Source organism: Culex quinquefasciatus, chromosome 3, assembly GCF_015732765.1.
Source record: "Culex quinquefasciatus strain JHB chromosome 3, VPISU_Cqui_1.0_pri_paternal, whole genome shotgun sequence".
NCBI classification, from domain to species: domain Eukaryota; kingdom Metazoa; phylum Arthropoda; class Insecta; order Diptera; family Culicidae; genus Culex; species Culex quinquefasciatus.
In genome coordinates, this window is record NC_051863.1 from 177603643 (window position 1) to 177621335 (window position 17693).

General features: G+C 38.9%; 3 protein-coding genes across 5 annotated transcripts in view; 2 read left to right on the forward strand and 1 right to left on the reverse strand.

The window, feature by feature from the left end:
• LOC6052422 overlaps window positions 1-8736 on the forward strand; it is a 62780-nt gene extending 54044 nt beyond the window's left edge. For 2 of the 3 annotated variants that reach the window (XM_038260286.1, XM_038260287.1), the window contains exons 6-11: window positions 2098-2227; window positions 6804-6944; window positions 7039-7108; window positions 7182-7360; window positions 7420-7627; window positions 8044-8736. In XM_038260286.1, the coding sequence (XP_038116214.1) occupies window positions 2098-2227; window positions 6804-6944; window positions 7039-7108; window positions 7182-7360; window positions 7420-7627; window positions 8044-8200 (885 nt within the window). In that variant the 3' untranslated portion in view covers window positions 8201-8736. Of the gene's footprint in view, window positions 1-2097; window positions 2228-6803; window positions 6945-7038; window positions 7109-7161; window positions 7361-7419; window positions 7628-8043 lie in introns of those variants that run through there. The other variant, XM_038260288.1, reaches the window with a different exon arrangement.
• Window positions 8737-10816: 2080 nt separating this feature from the next.
• LOC6052421 (apyrase) lies at window positions 10817-14946 on the reverse strand. The gene is made up of 3 exons (XM_038265008.1): window positions 13771-14946; window positions 11492-11740; window positions 10817-11428 (listed from the first exon to the last, which is right to left on the reverse strand). Exons 1-3 carry the CDS (start codon window positions 14708-14710, stop codon window positions 10977-10979), a joined length of 1641 nt encoding a protein of 546 aa, XP_038120936.1. The 5' UTR covers window positions 14711-14946; the 3' UTR covers window positions 10817-10976.
• Window positions 14947-15512: 566 nt separating this feature from the next.
• Window positions 15513-17445, forward strand: LOC6052420 (apyrase). Its single transcript, XM_038265878.1, has 2 exons — window positions 15513-16094; window positions 16147-17445. The coding sequence occupies exons 1-2, from the start codon at window positions 15609-15611 to the stop codon at window positions 17416-17418; spliced, it is 1758 nt and encodes a 585-aa protein (XP_038121806.1). The 5' UTR covers window positions 15513-15608; the 3' UTR covers window positions 17419-17445.
• Window positions 17446-17693: the final 248 nt, after the last annotated feature.

A 17693-nucleotide genomic window follows, 5' to 3' on the forward strand; every position in this document is an offset into this window, starting at 1 on the left:
GAATAACATTAACAAAATACATTATCTTTTGAAAATCATTATTCAAAAAGAATATCGAATTTTTTTAAAAAACAACGACGATTAATTTTTTTTCTATCAGTTTTCTTAGTCATTCACTGTCTTATCTAAAATGTTATCCATAACATTTCCAAAATTCATGTGTAAAAATCCAAAGCAATCTACAAATACTGCACATTATTTGCAATAAAGTGAAGCGTTTTTAATGTATAGCCATTCGAGTTTTAACTGAGGCTCAAATTCAGGTAAAAATAAGCATATTTTAGATTTCAGACAATATTTTTTTCAAGCAGCTGTGAAAAATGGATCAACATTTGTATTTAAGCTCTTCTGAAACATTATGTTTAATTATCATATTTTAAAAATATTGATGCTCCAAAAATTGGAAAAAACAGAGATTTAATTTTTAAACATTGAAAATCAACCCGATAGTTGTCGAGCTATCGTCAGCTGAATAATTAAAGTTATTTAGAAAATGTATGGAGCCTTACAAAGACGAAAACATTTAGAGATGCATTTTTTTTTGTAATTAGGAAGCAACCCCAAAAATTTCCGTCAGGTCATATATGAGAAGTTCTTTAATAGAAATCAAATTCTTCATTTTTTTTATTGAATGTTGAAATATGAACAGATGACTGAAATATTTTTTTTTTAGTTAAAACACTCAGTACTTTGCACATTTTTGCTTTAAAAAAATATAGGGTAACACTTATTTTTAAAGCATATTCATAATTTCCATAATAAAAATAAAATATAGAATGAAAAGTGTTTTAAAATTCATTATACACCTTTCCAGTTGTTTTGCAATCATTAGTTTCCAAAGTATCTAAGTATTGGCAAAAAAAATATTTTTTGCGAATAAAAAAGTTTTTGCGGAGCTGTGCATTGGAATTTCATAAAAAAAAATCCGAATATTTTAAATCCAGCCAAAACATGCTAAATATGACTATCAATGCAGAAAAATGCATTTCAGATTTTTTTTTTTTCAGTTGATTTTACTTCTATTTTCATTAAAATTTAGAAGTTTTCTGAAAAAAAAAATGCCCCCTTATTTTTTGGAAAAAAATGAAGCGGGGGGAGGGGGGGTGCGACATAAACATTGAAAAATATTTGCAACGGCCTTAATAATAACTTTTATTATTCATCATTCTTCCCTACTGAAGGTAACTAGAAAATATTAATCTAAAGCCTTTTGCCTCTATTTGAAAGCCAGCATCAAACGGAGTCATACCCTCTGCAAACCATGCAAGCTCAATGATGTGAGCATCTTGCTGATTGCGATTATGTTCGATCTTGCATTATCTAAATGTGAAACGACATCGCAATTTTTGCCTACCCAAATGGGTATCCATTAGTGCTGCATGCAATGCACATGTCAGTTGATTTTTTAGGTTTACTTGGAAATCATATCCTTGTAAATGACACAGAAGTGCACTGTAAAGAAAAACATTTTCGGAGTTTTCGAATCTGACAATAAAACAACATTAATATTTTTACAGTCACATCTGCAAGGATAAACGACCAGCCGTATGTGTAAATGGCAACAGATGATTATCACTGTGTGTTTGTGGCCATTTTTCCTTCCCCAACGAGGTCACACTTTCTGCCGATGACAGAAGGCAAACCATTATTGTCAGCATGTCACTCTGGCTGCATAAAGGTGAAAATTATGATGATTTGCTGACATGACTGGACTCCATTCTGCCTACATGCACACGTGAAACTTAGGCAACAGAGTCACGTGAAGGGGGTGGAATTGGTGCAGTTTTGAAATTTCTCAAATTCCCTGCAATGTAACCTGCCAGCATCTGCGACATTTATTGGACGACACTTTATGCCAATTCCACCGCCAAATGTCACCCGGTCATCATCCAAATATTTGCATCTGCCGGGTTTACTTTTTGGCCACCAGGACGAAACAAAAAAAAGAACGTCCCCTTCATGGCCGCGCCACACTGCAGACGAATCACTTATTCATCGTGGTGAAGAACCACACGTGTCACAATTCTGGTGTACCGAGTATTTGCCTGAATTTATGCTAACCTTTTTTTTTTCTTCTATCACTTTCTCTCCCCACAGACGGCCATTTCGTACATCTGTTCGACCAACTTGACAAACTTTTTGGAGCTGTTCCTCCAGCTGCCCGGAATCGACGTAAACAAGCCGGACAACGAGGGCAACTCCCCGCTCCACTTTGCGGCACAGGCTGGTGAGTAGACTTTTACTGCGTTTGCATACATTTCGGCGTGAACGTATAAATTTAGGCATGATACACTTAAATATTGCTTTCTCATTTTGTTTTGAAAAACTGTCAATAAAACGTGCCTTATTCTATAAACAAGTCATTTACGCATTGTTGAGTTCGATTCAAATTTTTGTTTTGTTAAAATCAAACCCATGAAAGAATTCGCAGTTCGGCTGAACTGAGGTCACGTGCCACGCCAGTCAACAATATTCTAAAAACATTGTTAATCAAGCAGTCAAAAACCGTCCACCACACCAGCCAATGATCTCGATGATGAGCTATGAATAACTAATGACTTGCAATTGGGTTTGAATCGAATATTATTTATTTCCCGTCGCAAAAAAAAAGAATCATTTTATGATTGTCAGCGACTGCAGTGAAGCCGTCATGTTTCATTTTTGGTCCAATGTCATCGGTTTGTTTATGTGGCTTGACAAAATCTAGTTTTATTTATTTATAGATGCATTCAACTTAACATTGATAAGTTTTATTTTTGTGACCAACCAATGTTTGCCTGGAAGAGGAAGTCATCGAAAGGTGTCGCGGAGGAATTTTAATTCATGTCGATGTGGAAATCCGCAATTTAAATTGTTTAGTTTTAGCACGTGTCAGCTGTAATGTCGTTGTTTCGATTCAATGAGTTATTTGAAGCTTCACTGTCGGTCCATAATTTAAGGGCAACGGTGAGCTTTCACAAAACTGGTGATTTTTCTTTTAGTAGAATTTAAACGCAAGTTTTCCGAAATCAAAGTTGCAATGATAGTTGCAAATTTGCAATTTTATTAGTGACAAATAGATTTACAACAATAACAAATAAACTTTTTTTTATTTTTTAGGTAAAGGCAGTAGATAAAAATTGTTTTAAACACATTTTATTCGTTTACAACAACTTTGCAACCAAAAAGCTTCTAAAAAATTAAGAAATCCAAGTTGAATCTTATAATTCTTAAAATCTGGTGATTGTGAAGTATCCAACGAAAAAAAATATTATTCATACCAGTCAGTGCACGCAAATATCAGAGAAATAATGCTGAGAAAAGTGTTTCCATTTGTTTTTTACTTTTAATTTTTTTCCATTATTCATCATTATTTATAGACAACATTCCCCACGAAAACAGCATGATTCCACATGGCCAAAATAATTCGACCCGATTTTTTTTGTTTGGCCATTAGGGTGACCTACGGTGGTCCGAAAAACGGTCATTTTCGTCATTTTTCGCAAAAACCACTTTTTTCAAAAAATCATATCTCCCGCCATTCAATCCGCAAGACGCAAAAGAAAATTGATTTTGGTCTAAGACAGCTAAAATCGGATTGAAAAAAAGAGGTTTTTGCAAAAAAATAAAAAAAATGGCAATATTTCGGACCACCCTAACATGGCGTAGGTCACCCTAATGGCCAAACAATAAAAAAATACGGGTCTAATTATTTTGGCCAAGAAACCCCCAGAAAAATTTTGAGCCCGATCGGAGAACTTTTTTCGGATCATGTTTTTTTCGAGGTGAATTGCTGTAGAGTAGAGCGTCCAATTTCCCGGGATTACAAAATTCCCGGGAAACGGGAAATTTTAAACAAATTTCCCGGGAAATCCCGGAAATTCCCGGGAAATTAGAAGTTTATCGAAAATTGATCTTATCCTGTTTCTGATAGATTTTTTGCAACAAATTTTTTTAGAACAGCAACTTTAATGTTACAAATGAGTGTGGGGGTCAATTAATGGCTTGACTGCTTTTAAAAATCATACAACTTTATGAAAAAAATTGAAATTTTCTAATTTTGTATGCCTCTCAATTTCTACAAAACCAAACAAAATCAATGGAATTGTTTTTTGATGAGAAGTATTATTTTTTAATCAAATTTTGAATCAGTAAGTAAAATCCATGCTTCTTTATGGTTAAGATGCTTTTAAATTTGTCTCTGTTAACATTTTAAGAATAACTTTGACTCATAAAGCAAAAAATAAAATCATGCAGAAATTATGTTTTTCATGGCTTGTTCTAGACCGTAATTTTATCAACAAAACACATTTTAACGATTTTAAGGCAACATTTCGACTTTTAATCAATTTCACCTAAAATTTATATGTATAATGCTAAAAAGCTTATAAACTAAGTTGAGTAAATTTACACATTGATTTTTTTTCTTCTTGAAAACTTATCAGCAACCTAAGTGATTGTGACAAAATTGAATACTTTAAATCTGATTTTAACTAAAAATACTTTGTACAAAGTCACCCCAAAATGCTAGATACAATTTTTAACGCCACTATTTTTCAAATACTATTTCAATACACTTTTTTCCAACAATAGTGCATGGACCATGTGTGGCCAACCCCAATACATGTTTACAAAATAATAATCTTGAGACAAACCTTACCAGTTGGAAAGAATATAAAAACAGAATGAAATCCTATAATTGCTACCCCGTTTAACAATAAATATTATCTGAAATACACCTGAAATGAACCTGATTTTTTCTTTTTAGTTCAATATGCACAGTAGATTAAAATAAATAAAATTGAGTGAGTGAGATTATTTCTTTTTATAAATTTTCAGAAAATTGGAACCAAAATGTAAGGAAAATGTATACTTCCGCTTGAATTTCAGGAATTCCCCGGAAAATTACAAATTTCCCGGGAAACGGGAAATATTATTTTTCGGGAAATCCCGGAAATTCCTGGGATTTATGTTCTCGGGACGGGAATTTGGACGCTCTACTGTATAGATAAAAAGTTTTCAAATGCTAAAATGTAGTATTTTTTTAAGATATCAAAAAGCAATTTTATTTTTTTCTTCTTTTGTGTTTTTTACGTTTTTATAAATAATTTATAATTATTTCGAAATATTTTAAAATCGTATCGATAAACAAAGTCTTCCAAAATTTGAGCAATTCTCCAGTAAAACATGAAAAGGAATTTTAGAAATATTTTTTGAACTGACTAAAACTTTTTAGGGGCCTTCCTTATGACCAAAAAAGCCATTTTGCGTTATTGGTTCACTCATACAAGACTCCATACAATTTTGACAGCTGTCCTTCCAGACAAAAATGGTACGTAAATGTTCGAAAATCTGTATCTTTTGAAGGAAGGTGCCGAAGGTGTTTTCGGCAAAGTTGTAGGTATTGATGAGGACTATTCAGAATCAAAATTGTTACAAGGATTTTTTGCCGTTTCTATAATTGCTTTTTTCACAAAAAATAATTTTATTAAAATATTTTTATTAAACCGTATTTTTTCGCCGAGCTATGATTTAATATTATTATGGATATACATTTTTTCAGAGTCATTAAAAATTATACTGATGAAATACAGCGAATAAAAAAAAGAAAATTAAAGTTCTAATCCAAAATGCCTTTTATTTACATTACAGAAATGCAAAATAATATATATAACTTTTAATATTGTTTTTATTATCACCTAAACTCCCAAACTCGAGAAAAAGGGGGAATTTTCGTAGGGACCATCCATAAACTACATGGACACTTTAGGGTGGGGATGGTATGGCGATTGACAACGATCCATACAAAACAGTTTTTTTGTATGGACAATTGTCCACGCGGGGGTTAGATATCCAAAAAGTGTCCACGTGGTTTGTGGATGGTCCCGTAGTAGTCCCCCCTTTTTCTCAAGCTTGGGAGTTTAGGTGTTAAAGACACTTTACCACTGCAATTGTATTGGTGTCGAAATTGTATTATTACGCCTTTTTGAAATGTTGTTTCCAAAATGGAAAATTCACACAATTCACAAATTCAAGACTAACATTTCAAAATGACCAAATTTAAAAAATATGCCCTTTTGAAATGTTAGTGTTGATTCAAAATGATCAGAAAATTTCACAAATTCCTGAAGATGGTTGGGCGGTTGCCCCATCTTGCTCAACTCTGTGCACGCTAGTATCTATAGTTATTCTGCAAATGTGTGAGTATCCAGATTTCCAGGCGAAGATGGCGTTACGCGTGATTTTGAAATTTCTGACGTGCACCATTTGTAGTGCCATCTTCGCTTAAAAATCTGGAAAGTTTTGATTGGTTGACAATATTTTTTCAATTGAAGGTATGATAAAGTTGACTAAATATTTAACAATTATCAAAGCGAATCATACTTATTAACATTACGACTACACCTAAGTTGTAAAAATAAGTTTTCGAAGAGCTAAGCTAAGAAACTACTTGGTGCGATTTTATTTAAAATTTTAGTAATACACTACAGACTCAATTGTCGGAAGCTTTCGTAAAAATTTCACTTAGGCAAAAATCAGTTTTTGTTCGTTATTATTTTGTTATTTTTCTTACTATTAATAAATCTGATTGGTGTTAACAAAAATACAATGCACTCCCCACAAATTTATTTTATTTTTTTATTTTAAATTTACCGAAAAAAAGAATTGTCTTCAAATTCCTTTCATTCTCACTATGAAGTGGATGATTCCTGGGTACATTCCCTATTATTTATACAATTATTTTCTAAAGTAGAGTATCCCAAAAAAATTGCAATGTTTTACATGATAATAATATCCGAAACATTCTAATCTCTTCAACGCAGGCTTATCCGACATCGTCAACATGCTAATCACCAAGTGTCGCAGTTTGGTCATCGACCCGAAGAACAATCTCGGCTTCACACCCCTGATGAAGGCTGCCCTGCAGGGCCGAACTCGGTGCGCCAAGCTGCTGCTGTTTGCTGGTAAGTTGCTCTAACCTTATAGAAGTTGCATTTCCTCCGCGTTTCCCGGGAGATATTTTCCATTGACTGCTTTTTTCGGTCTTTTTGCGGACAGGGGCATCGCCGGTCGAGACCGACACGGGTCGGGGCTTTAGGGCGGAGCAGTGGGCCCGATTCTGTGGCAGGTAAGAACCGATCGAAGCGTTGACGGTTGTCGTGTGACCACGTGTGATTGAAGTGACTTTTTGAACGTTCCAGACACACGTGCGCCGAAACGATAGAGCAGTGCGCCCGGGCTCGGCTGCTGGACAAGAGCGCCCCCTGTGGCAAGTGGTCCCACGACATCAATCTGCCCGGGGATAAGGGCTCGGCGACCACTCTGAAGGCTACGCGGAGCAGCAGCATCGCCGTGACATCCAGCACCACCAATCAGAACGGTTTGAAGCGTCTAGTTCAGGTTTTGGAGGGAAGATTTGATCACTTGGTTTGGTTTCAGGACTACGCTCCAAGTTCCGCAAAGTATTTCCCTTCAATTTCTCCACCAAGGACAAACAAGTCGCCGCGTCGAAGGAGGGCGTGGACGAAAACTACACCAAGGACCTGGTGAACTATCTGAAATCGGCCACGATCTGCGTAAGTGGACCGGCGCTGTCCGCCAACCGGAAGATCATTCAGAGCCTTATCCGACCACTAGAAGTGCCAAAGTAAGAAGCTAGCCTCTAGCCTAGAGACATTACGTGCCGCTTCCCAAAACACCCCAGAACCAGCTGCTCATCTCCGCTTACTAACCACATTCTGCCTGCCATAACGATTCGAGTCCAAAACTCTCATGTACTCACGCTACCAAGTCCCACAAGTATAACCTAGAAACACAACCTGAACCATAATCAAAACAAACTCGCTTAGCTCACGCTGTATAGGATCATCACTAACGAGGAATTGAACAAAAAGAAACGCAACCCGCTACTAACCAGTAAGCCAACACGTACTAACAGCACACCTAGCCCTAACCTAACCTATAAAAATAAAAAAATAAATAAAACCTACCACGTATAAAACTATGCCAAACAAAACCCATTAAGCAACACTCAAACATCCACCCTATGATGTCCTTCCGCAGACTAGAAGTGACCTACGCCCACAATAATGCACTGATCAAGAAGTACGAGGCGTCGCCCGAAGCCGGAAGTGCACCAAGCGATGACCCCTTGGACGAGCACGAGTCAGTAGCGCCGACGGTGGCGCCACCACCGCTGCCACCGCGGGCCAAGGTCTAATGAGCGCGTGTGTACGTGACTGTATGTGTCTGTGTGTATGCAAATGATGTGTGACTTCCGTGTGAGTGTGGCGAAAAATCAAACACCAACAACTTCCGGCACACCGCCATCGCAGGATGAACGAGGTCAAAGTCGCGGTTTAAAACAATAACAAGTGCATCGTGAAGGAAATCTCTCGTTGAGTTATGTATGTTTGTAATCGTTATCTTTACAAGAAAAAAAAAAACAAATTCTAGTTGGTACCATCAAGTGCATTGAAATGATAAGAATAATGTTAGTCTAATTAGATGTGGAAAACAAACAAACACTTAGCCGAAGACTACTTTCTAAACTAATTTGTCAAAAATCTCTCTCTTTGTGTACAAAAATTCATCATTCTGCTCGGCAGTAGCTGTTTGACTTTAAGAGGCCAGTGTGCTAAACAGTGCTCTTTTTTATATACTACATGATATCTTCTATGTAATTTACCTAGGATTAATGTTAAAATGTGAAATAAACAGCATCAATACCAATTGATTTAAGTATAAATTAGTAAATAAGGCAGTTTTTGTTACCTGTGAGAAAATCTACATCATACAGTGATACTTTTGTTTTTAGGAAAGCCGTTTTATTAGGCGCCATCTTGAATATCTCGAAATTGGTCTATGTCAAAAGAGTATATTGCGATATCCGAGAAATAGAACCGAATTTCCATAATCGGTTTAGGCTATTACAAATATTATTTCAAATATTTGTAACACCTCCCACTCCCCTTCCCTCCCCTCTTCCCTTCAAAACATTCCCAAAAAATGAGGGACAATAAAATGATTTCAACTTGTAATCGATTGTAAACTATTCTGAAACAATGTTTAACGCTAATTTATGCATTCTCAATCGAATAAATACTTTTTTTAACAATTTTTTTATGTTGGGATCTCAAATCGATCCAAAACGTAAAATAAAAAAAAATGTTTTTCATGAATTGATATTCAAAAACGTTACTTAATCCTGGTTGGTTGGTGGTTGGTGCCTTCCTCTCATTCATAGTGATTCCAACCCGCCTAAAGTGTCCACATGTTTATGGATCTCCCCTAACGTTCGCAGCAACTAAGAGGTCCTAATAAAAATAAGCGATGAGTAAAAAAACAGACTACCTACAGACTTTTTGTCAACATTATACAGACACGGCCTTTGAGGAAAATGGCATCCCTCTACACGGCTTTTCCGTGGCGATCAGACCCGACCAGTTGAGGTTATGTGAATTCAGACCATTTTTTAAACTGCTTGTAATTTAAGATAGGTAAGTCAGATCTTGAAAATTCTTACTCCACCTAAAAGGTCTTCTCATATGCTTTCTAAAAGTATGTAACATGTGAAGGTTTCATGAAAAAACCACCCTTTTTACCATAATTTTAATTTAATATGAAACAGTTTTTTTAACATAACTTTTTAAATACATGATAAAACTGCATGAATTTAAATAGCAACTTAGGGGACGTTAAGACGGATCGATTTAAACCATTCCGGTCAAAATAGGTTGAGCCTGTGTCGCGATATTCCAGTGACATTGATTTGGTACACATGTCTACATACAGCCAAACACACAGACATTTGCTCAGCTGGTGATTCTGATTCGATATGTACAAATGAAGGTAGGTCTAGGATGTCTAATTAAAAAGTTCATTTTCCGAGTGATTTTATAGCCTTTCCTCAGTAAGGTCAGGAAGGCAAAACGTTTAAAAAAAAGAAGAAAATAATGGCACAACTTTGATGATGTATATAGCATTTTACGATGCATTTTGTTTTTAATAGGCTTAAAATAGTAGTTTATGCATCAAGTTGCAAAAAGAAGATTTTTTAAGCACGAGTCGTACATTTATCTAACGAGGTTCAACGAGTACAACAGTACAAATTTTTTTACAATTCCGAAAACACCATTTGAATGGAATTGTATGTCAAATGTTAATATCCTGAGTTTTTTTTTTTTGGAATGGTCCAATAAACCAAATTTCCAGTTTTTTGCTTTTTGGGTGTTCTTGAAGCCGCGTTGAGTCACCCAAAAAGCAAAAACTGAATGTTTGGTTTATTGAACCATTTAAAAAAAACCAGATGTGTTTTGTCAAACCACCATTTAAATCAAAATATTGTTGAAAATTATTACTTTTCGAAACAAGTACTGAAAGGTTCAACTCTTCAGCATCCATTACAGAGCTGTAATTATAAAAAAAAAATATAATTATAATTATTAATTAAAAATTCTAGTAAATTTTTTTAAAACAACTTTTGGTTCATAAGTTGCGGTTTTAAATTAAAATTACGGATTTTAGGAAATTGAATTGGTGAGTTAAAAAACCTGTGTACTCATTCTAAATTGTCTTAATCAATATAATACCCTAGAAACATTTTTGAACATAAAGGTTTTATCAGGGTTCTGAAAACTTTCATCCAACCTAAATAGGCTTTTATGGCTGGCCTACTAAAAACCTAAAATGTTACTAGGGTAAAGATTTCCTAATATTATCGAAAACCAATGATTTTTTGGACCATACGAAAATTATATATTTGTACACTTTGAGTACCACCAGACACTTTAGGCGGTACTTTAGGTGTACCAAAACTCAAAATCGGTTAGACTCCTTTTTATGTTTTCAGCAAAAATAAAGTTCTTTTTTATTTTCTCTTCAATAACGTAAAAACATAGGATTTATCTTATCAACTCCTTAACCCCTAAACAATTCCAACAACGTATTACTAAGTACAATCAGATTACATTCTCCTCACTCTCCACTAATCCAATTTAAGTGTGCACCTTAATCCGTCCGTCGATACCCTGCACAATCGGCGAACGAATCTTGGCGTAATCTTCAAATGCTTGAATGTCAACCGGTCCAATCCGCTTGTTGCGACCATGTTGCGGGAAAATCGAAAATCCATCACCTCCTCCAGCGATAAAAGAATTCGTAACCACTCGGTAGTACTTCAACGGTTGCAGCTGTTCGTAGCGGGGTACCATGCAGTCGGCGCAGAGCACTTCCAGGGCCAGAACGCGTTCTCCGATGGGCTTGGTCACGTTGTACTCGACCCGCAGTCCGGACACTTGAAGCATGTTGGCACCGTTGAACCGATCTTCGTCCCAGGACTTTTCCACCGCGTACTCCATCACTCCAAGCAGGTGATCCCCGCGCAACTCGACACAAACCAACGAATTTTCAAACGGAATAACTTCGATTAAACTCTTAAAGTTGAGGTCTGCAAAAAAAAGAAGAGGCATTAAAACATAATAGGAAAACCCACCACCTTCAAATAACAAACCTCCCCGAAACATGCTAACCCGGATGCCCCCGACGGCCACCACCGCAATTGCCGCGTACGTCCAGTGGCCGGGTTCGGCCAGCGGAACGAACGCCGCGGCCATCGAATCCGCAATGAAGCTGCCCAGGTTGCACTCGGCGTAGTTGCAGCTGGACTTGAGCAAATCAACGGCGGCCGATCCAACCCGGCGATTTCCCTGCTCGTCGACGGCCACCTTCCACGGGATCAGCGCCTGCACCACTTCCGGATCTGTGTGGGATCAGAAGCGAAAGTTGAGTTGTGAAAATTTAATGTGAACGCAATGGAGGCGCGTGGTGTTTTTTCTGCAACAAATTCTTAGAAATCAAAATAAAAATAAATATGGACCATTGCATGAAGTGTAAACAAACAGTCTATCTTGTTCGATCCTAATGTAAACATTAAAATTTAATGACGTGAGCATGATAAACTTCTTGTTTACACTTTAGCATTGGCCCATTTACATTATTTTGCTCATTTTTTTACTTCAATCTTGATGACGAAAGGGTTAAACAAGCCTACTTTTATTAATCTTGTTACTTTATCTTTTAATAACTTAACCTGATAAAAAGTTGTAAACTAACAGGCTCTCGTCACAAATAAACAATCAATTACAATAACTTCTGATTTTCATATAAGTTAGAGAACCACAATTTATTCATTTTTCAATAAAAAATAAGACTTGTATAAGTTACAGACGGCTGTTATTTGCACAACTGTTGATCCCATACTCTTAAAGCATTTTGAAGGATTTAGAAAGTTGAAATACACCCAGAACTGGGCCTACGAGAGGATAAAGAGCATGATTCCGTAGTGAAATGGCACTGTTATGGGACGAAAAGAATAAATCCCATGCTTCGGTGACCAAGTTGTGGTAATTTGTCCATATAAGATACTCGATGGGATGAACTGTTTTAATGAAGGTCTATACTCTCGCCAAATAGTACATTCTCCTCGTGTCTTTTCGATAGAACCATCAGCTTGGACCTTAACTTTGGGTGTAGAGAAGTTTAATACACCCAGAACTGGGCGTTGGCATATGAGCGGATAAAAAGCACGGTTTGGTAGTCAAATGGTACTGTGAACGGACTGAGAGGATATATCCCAAAATTACCAAGAGTACTTTACTCGTGGGTTCATTTTCCAAAAAGTTCACCTTTCAAAAAAAATGTCGATGCCGAGACTCGAACCCAAGACCTTTGGCATATTGAACCGCGCCATTTGTCCATATAAGCCACTCAAAGAGATGAACTATTTCAATGAACGAAGGTCTATACTCTCGCCAAATAGTACTTCACAGCGCAATGATCAACCTTTAGTCCGTTCGTACTATCCAAAGTTTCTAGATATTTAACTCGAGGACAAACTGTACACCCACAGTAGAAAGCCGAGAGAATAGCTCTACCAAAATTAAATGGAAGAATAAACCTCTCGCGGGTAACCACCCCGAAATTGTGTTCATTTGTCATTGAAACAATTCATCCCTTTGAGTGGCTTATATTGGCAAATAACCATCTCATAGTCATCGAACTTCGGTGGTCTATACGACAAAGGCGCGGTCCGATATGCCAAAGGTTTGAACTGTTTTGAAAATGAACCCATGAGAATAACGCTCTAACCAACCTCCGTTCACAGTACCTTTACACTTACCAGATCGTGTTCTTTATTATCTCGTATGGCGTTGCCTAACTGTGGGTGTTAGTTCATTTATTGTAAGTTGAAACAAACTCTTGATAATTTGGCAAGGTTACTTTTAAAAATGTTTGAACGAATATGCAGATTTCTGCGCTTGTTTAATTGTTTACTCAGTTGTTTAACCAGCTGTTATCAAATGACGTGTTTGGTTTAGTTAAAAACCACAATTTAACCAATTGAGGCCGTTGCAAATTAATTTAGAAGTTTATTTTCCTCGAATATGACTAAGGTCGAAGATAAAGCAAAACAAAAAATTGAAATTTGATAGTCCAATTCTGAAGAAGATTACTTAAACATTCAAAAATATTTGATGTAGCCTTTCTTATTAACAAACTCATTATGTTTTTGCTGTATTTTTTCAACTTAAACAAATTGATCTTAAAATTTGCAATTAAATTGATATGCATCGAAAATATCAATTTGTACGTACACCAAGTTTAAAATCATAACTGTTCTTTTGCGAAATTTGCCATCCCAAAAACAAATCTCAACTTGAACTCTCGCCAACCTGTTCAAATAAAACCGGTCGGTACTCATCCCTCTTCACCCACGCAACTCGTACTCACCCGGCACTACGTCAGCTCCCAAATAGTACGGATTACCGCTCCAGCGCTGGATGATGCCAGCCTCGTCGAAGAACAGTACAATATCTCCGACAAACTTGGTGTACGCTGCGGCCTGCACAATCAACACCTTGTGGCCACCCTGTTGCGTGACCACCATGGGGTATTCCCCTTGGGATGTTCCAGGGATGTCGGGGTGATCCCCGGTGTACAGGAAGGTATGCGAGTGACCTCCAACGATGATGTCGATGTCTGGTCCAGCGTTGGCGGCGATAATCTCATCCACGTCGAGGCCACAGTGCGACAGGACTATGATGATGTTGGCACCCTGTTGCTTCAGAAGCTCTGCTTCGGCTTTGACGGTTTCCGATTCGTCGGAGAATTTTAGCTTGCCAGTATTGGCGATGTTGTCGGTGGTTTTCAGGATGACCCCGATGATGCCAATCTTTCTGCCGTTGCGTTCAATCATCATGGATTTTTGAAACTTGTTGAACTCGGGTTCCTCGCTGTTGTCTACGTTTGCAAGAAGCACTGGGGAGTTGATGTTGTTCAAAAATGGAACCACACCCTCAACTCCATGATCAAACTCATGATTTCCAATGGTCATAGCGTCCGCTGGAAGCATGTTTAAAAACTCAACGGTGGCGTTCCATCGGTGGATGTTGTACCACAAAGTGCCCTGGAAGTTATCCCCGGCGTTGAAGTACAACGGATTGTTCCGTTCCGCCAGCAGCTTCTTCAGCACCGTCATCGTCCTGGCGTATCCTCCCACGCAAGTGTCGCCACCTTCCCGATTGCAGGACACACTGGCCGCGTTGACCTCCTCGAAGCGCGCGTGAAAGTCGTTAATGTGCACTATCGATAGCTCGTACAAATTGCCCTGACCACGTGCCGTTCCCACCAGCACCAGGGCCACCAAACCCAGCAACACGAACAACCGCATCTTCGCAACTACAGCGCTTAGCTCTTCGACTTTGACGAGATGACGACCCGTACCGCACCGCAGACAGCCTACAACTGAACTTCGAGGCCCTGAGCCAACCAACCGATTGAGTAGACGGGGAAACTCAGCTCAATCTTGTTTTATCATTTATTGTGTTTGCGTTGGACGGGGAATGGCGAGAACGAAGACGACCACCTACCTTGCTACCTCTTTCAGCAGACTGCTGACTATTTGCGACGAGCCTTAATTTTGGAATGAGGGGGACTTAAGTTTACAGCCGATTATTGCGAATTGGTTAGCACTTCTTCACCAGTCTATTTTGGCGACAAGCAACGACAAATATGGCAGTTTTGGTGTTTCTCACAATTGAAGCTAAGACTTTCTAAATAAAATGATTTTTATATTGCATACCGAACGATTTTTTCTTCAATTACCAATTTACCATTTATTTTTCTATAATGTGTGTTTATCAATATCTCGGCTATGGTCCAAATTACGCCCATTTTGACAATTCGTGACAGTGTGGAAACCAATTGAAATCAATCCAGAGACAATGGACAGATAAAGTACATGACGCGTTTATCACTTTTCGGCGCCCTGAACTGTCTCCGGCGTCGTCGATGCGTGTAATCTTCTATGAGACATTCTTCAAACAGTACAACCCCCTACACAACGTGCTGTTTGGGAGGTTTCCCAATCTTTCTCCGTACTGTTCGAAGGACAAATTTAAGATTCACTATCGGTCACACTCTGTGATGTTCCGATGATGTCCGCAGAATGGCCAATAGAGAATCGTTATCACTGTCGCTAAATTCTCTCGTCATCGATGTTGAGAGTTTATTGGATTTAAACGACGCCTGAAGCACTTTTTAGAAAGCCTCGACCAAAATCATAGCAAATGTGGGGTGAAACCTCTTCAAATTTGCCTGATTATCACCATCCGCCGGCCGAGGTCGTAAAGCCCCGCAATTTAGACAGATTGGCCACCATTCCGAGACGGAGACAACGGCGGGCCAATCAGTTTACAACTGCACTCGTCCGAAATACGATGTCTGTTGGACAAATTGTTCTCGTTTTGACTGCTGTGGCGGTATCGTACGGGTTCAGCCAGGAGTTGTTCCCACTATCGATCATCCACGTGAACGATTTCCACGCGCGATTTGACGAGACCAACTACGCCGGGACCGTTTGCAACCCGGAGGTCGGCGATGTCTGCATCGGTGGTTATGCACGCACCGTAACGGCCGTCAAGGAGCTGTTGGCGACGAGGGAGAATGCGATCTTCCTGAATGCTGGCGATAACTTTCAGGGAACGCTGTGGTACAATCTGTATCGGTGGAATGTGACTTCCAGGTTTCTGAACATGCTGCCGGCGGATGCCATGGTGGGTATTATTTTGAAAACATACTCAATATTTGACAATATTTTTGTTCTAGACCATCGGTAACCATGAATTCGACAACGGAGTTGCTGGCGTTGTCCCATTCTTGGAAACGATCAACTCGACGATTTTGCTGTGCAACGTGGACAGTAGCGACGAACCGGAGTTTGTGAAGTACGAAAAATCGATGCGCATTGAGCGTGGCGGGAAAACGATCGGGATTATTGGGGTTATTCTGCAGAGTACTTCGAGCATATCAAGTTCTGGAAAGCTTCGTTTCCTCGACGAACCGTCAAGTGTTAAGGCTGAAGCTCAGAAGTTGAAAGACGAAGGGATTGACATTATCATAGTGCTATCGCACTGTGGAGTTGATGTTGACAAGAGGATAGCAGCCGAAGGGGGAGAGAACATTGACATCATCGTTGGAGGACATTCGCACTCGTTTCTGTACAGTGGAGATAACCCGGGTATTCCGGGAACGATACATGGAGACTATCCAACGGTGGTGACACAACAAGGAGGTCACAGGGTTTTGATTGTCCAGGCAGCCGCGTACACAAAACTTGTAGGGGATATTGTGTTGTACTTTGACGATCAAGGGATAATTCAACGATGGGATGGTAATCCGTACTACCTTGGTCCAGAAGTTATACCTGATCGAGAGATTCACGAAGCGCTGATTCCATGGAAGCAGTCAGTTGATGAGCTAGGTAATCGCATCGTTGGAGCAACTTTGACAGATCTCCCTCAAAGTGGGTGCAACTTTAGGGAATGTGCGCTGGGAAACCTCATCTCGGATGCATACGTAGATTCGTGCACATACTTGGCGGAACCAGGCCATTGGACGTACGCAGCGATCGGACTCTCAAACACAGGTGGTATAAGAGTCAGCTTGGCTAAAGGAGAGCTCACATACAAAGGACTCATCGAAGTTATCCCGTTTGAAAATACCGTTGATATAGTGGAATTGCGAGGAGATCGTCTGCTCCAGGTCCTCGAACACGGGGCATCTAACTCCAACATCCAGATATCCGGACTGCAAGTAGTGTACAATATGACGGAACCACGCGGATCCCGAGTTCAATCGGTCAATGTTCGCTGCAGTGATTGCTTGGTTCCTCGATATGATCCGCTGGATCCCTTCAAATACTACCGCGTGGCGGCCAACTCTCATATGACTGGAGGTGGCGGAGGGTACACAATGTTTGAGGACTTTGGCCGGAACAAGGTGGTGGCCGATGTGGACATCAATGCACTGGAACGGTTCGTGCAGAAGCGATCTCCTTTGCTGTACGGGTTAGAGGGTCGAGTCACTGTTGTTTACTGATGTGGGAATAAACGTACTTGTAAAGACGTTGATTAGATTACTTAATCCGAAAATAGATTAGCTTACAAGTAAACAAACACTTGAGACTTGGCGGGTGGTAGCCATAATTTATCAAAAGCACGCGACGCAAGTCAAAAATTTCAATCGCATTGTCATAAATCATGTGGTACAGCACTACGAAGTCATTCAAACCATTGGCGTCACAAAGCCGGAATCTGAAATTCATTGTCGTTCGAACTAATTTCGATAAGATAAGCGTATATTTTGGGTTATTG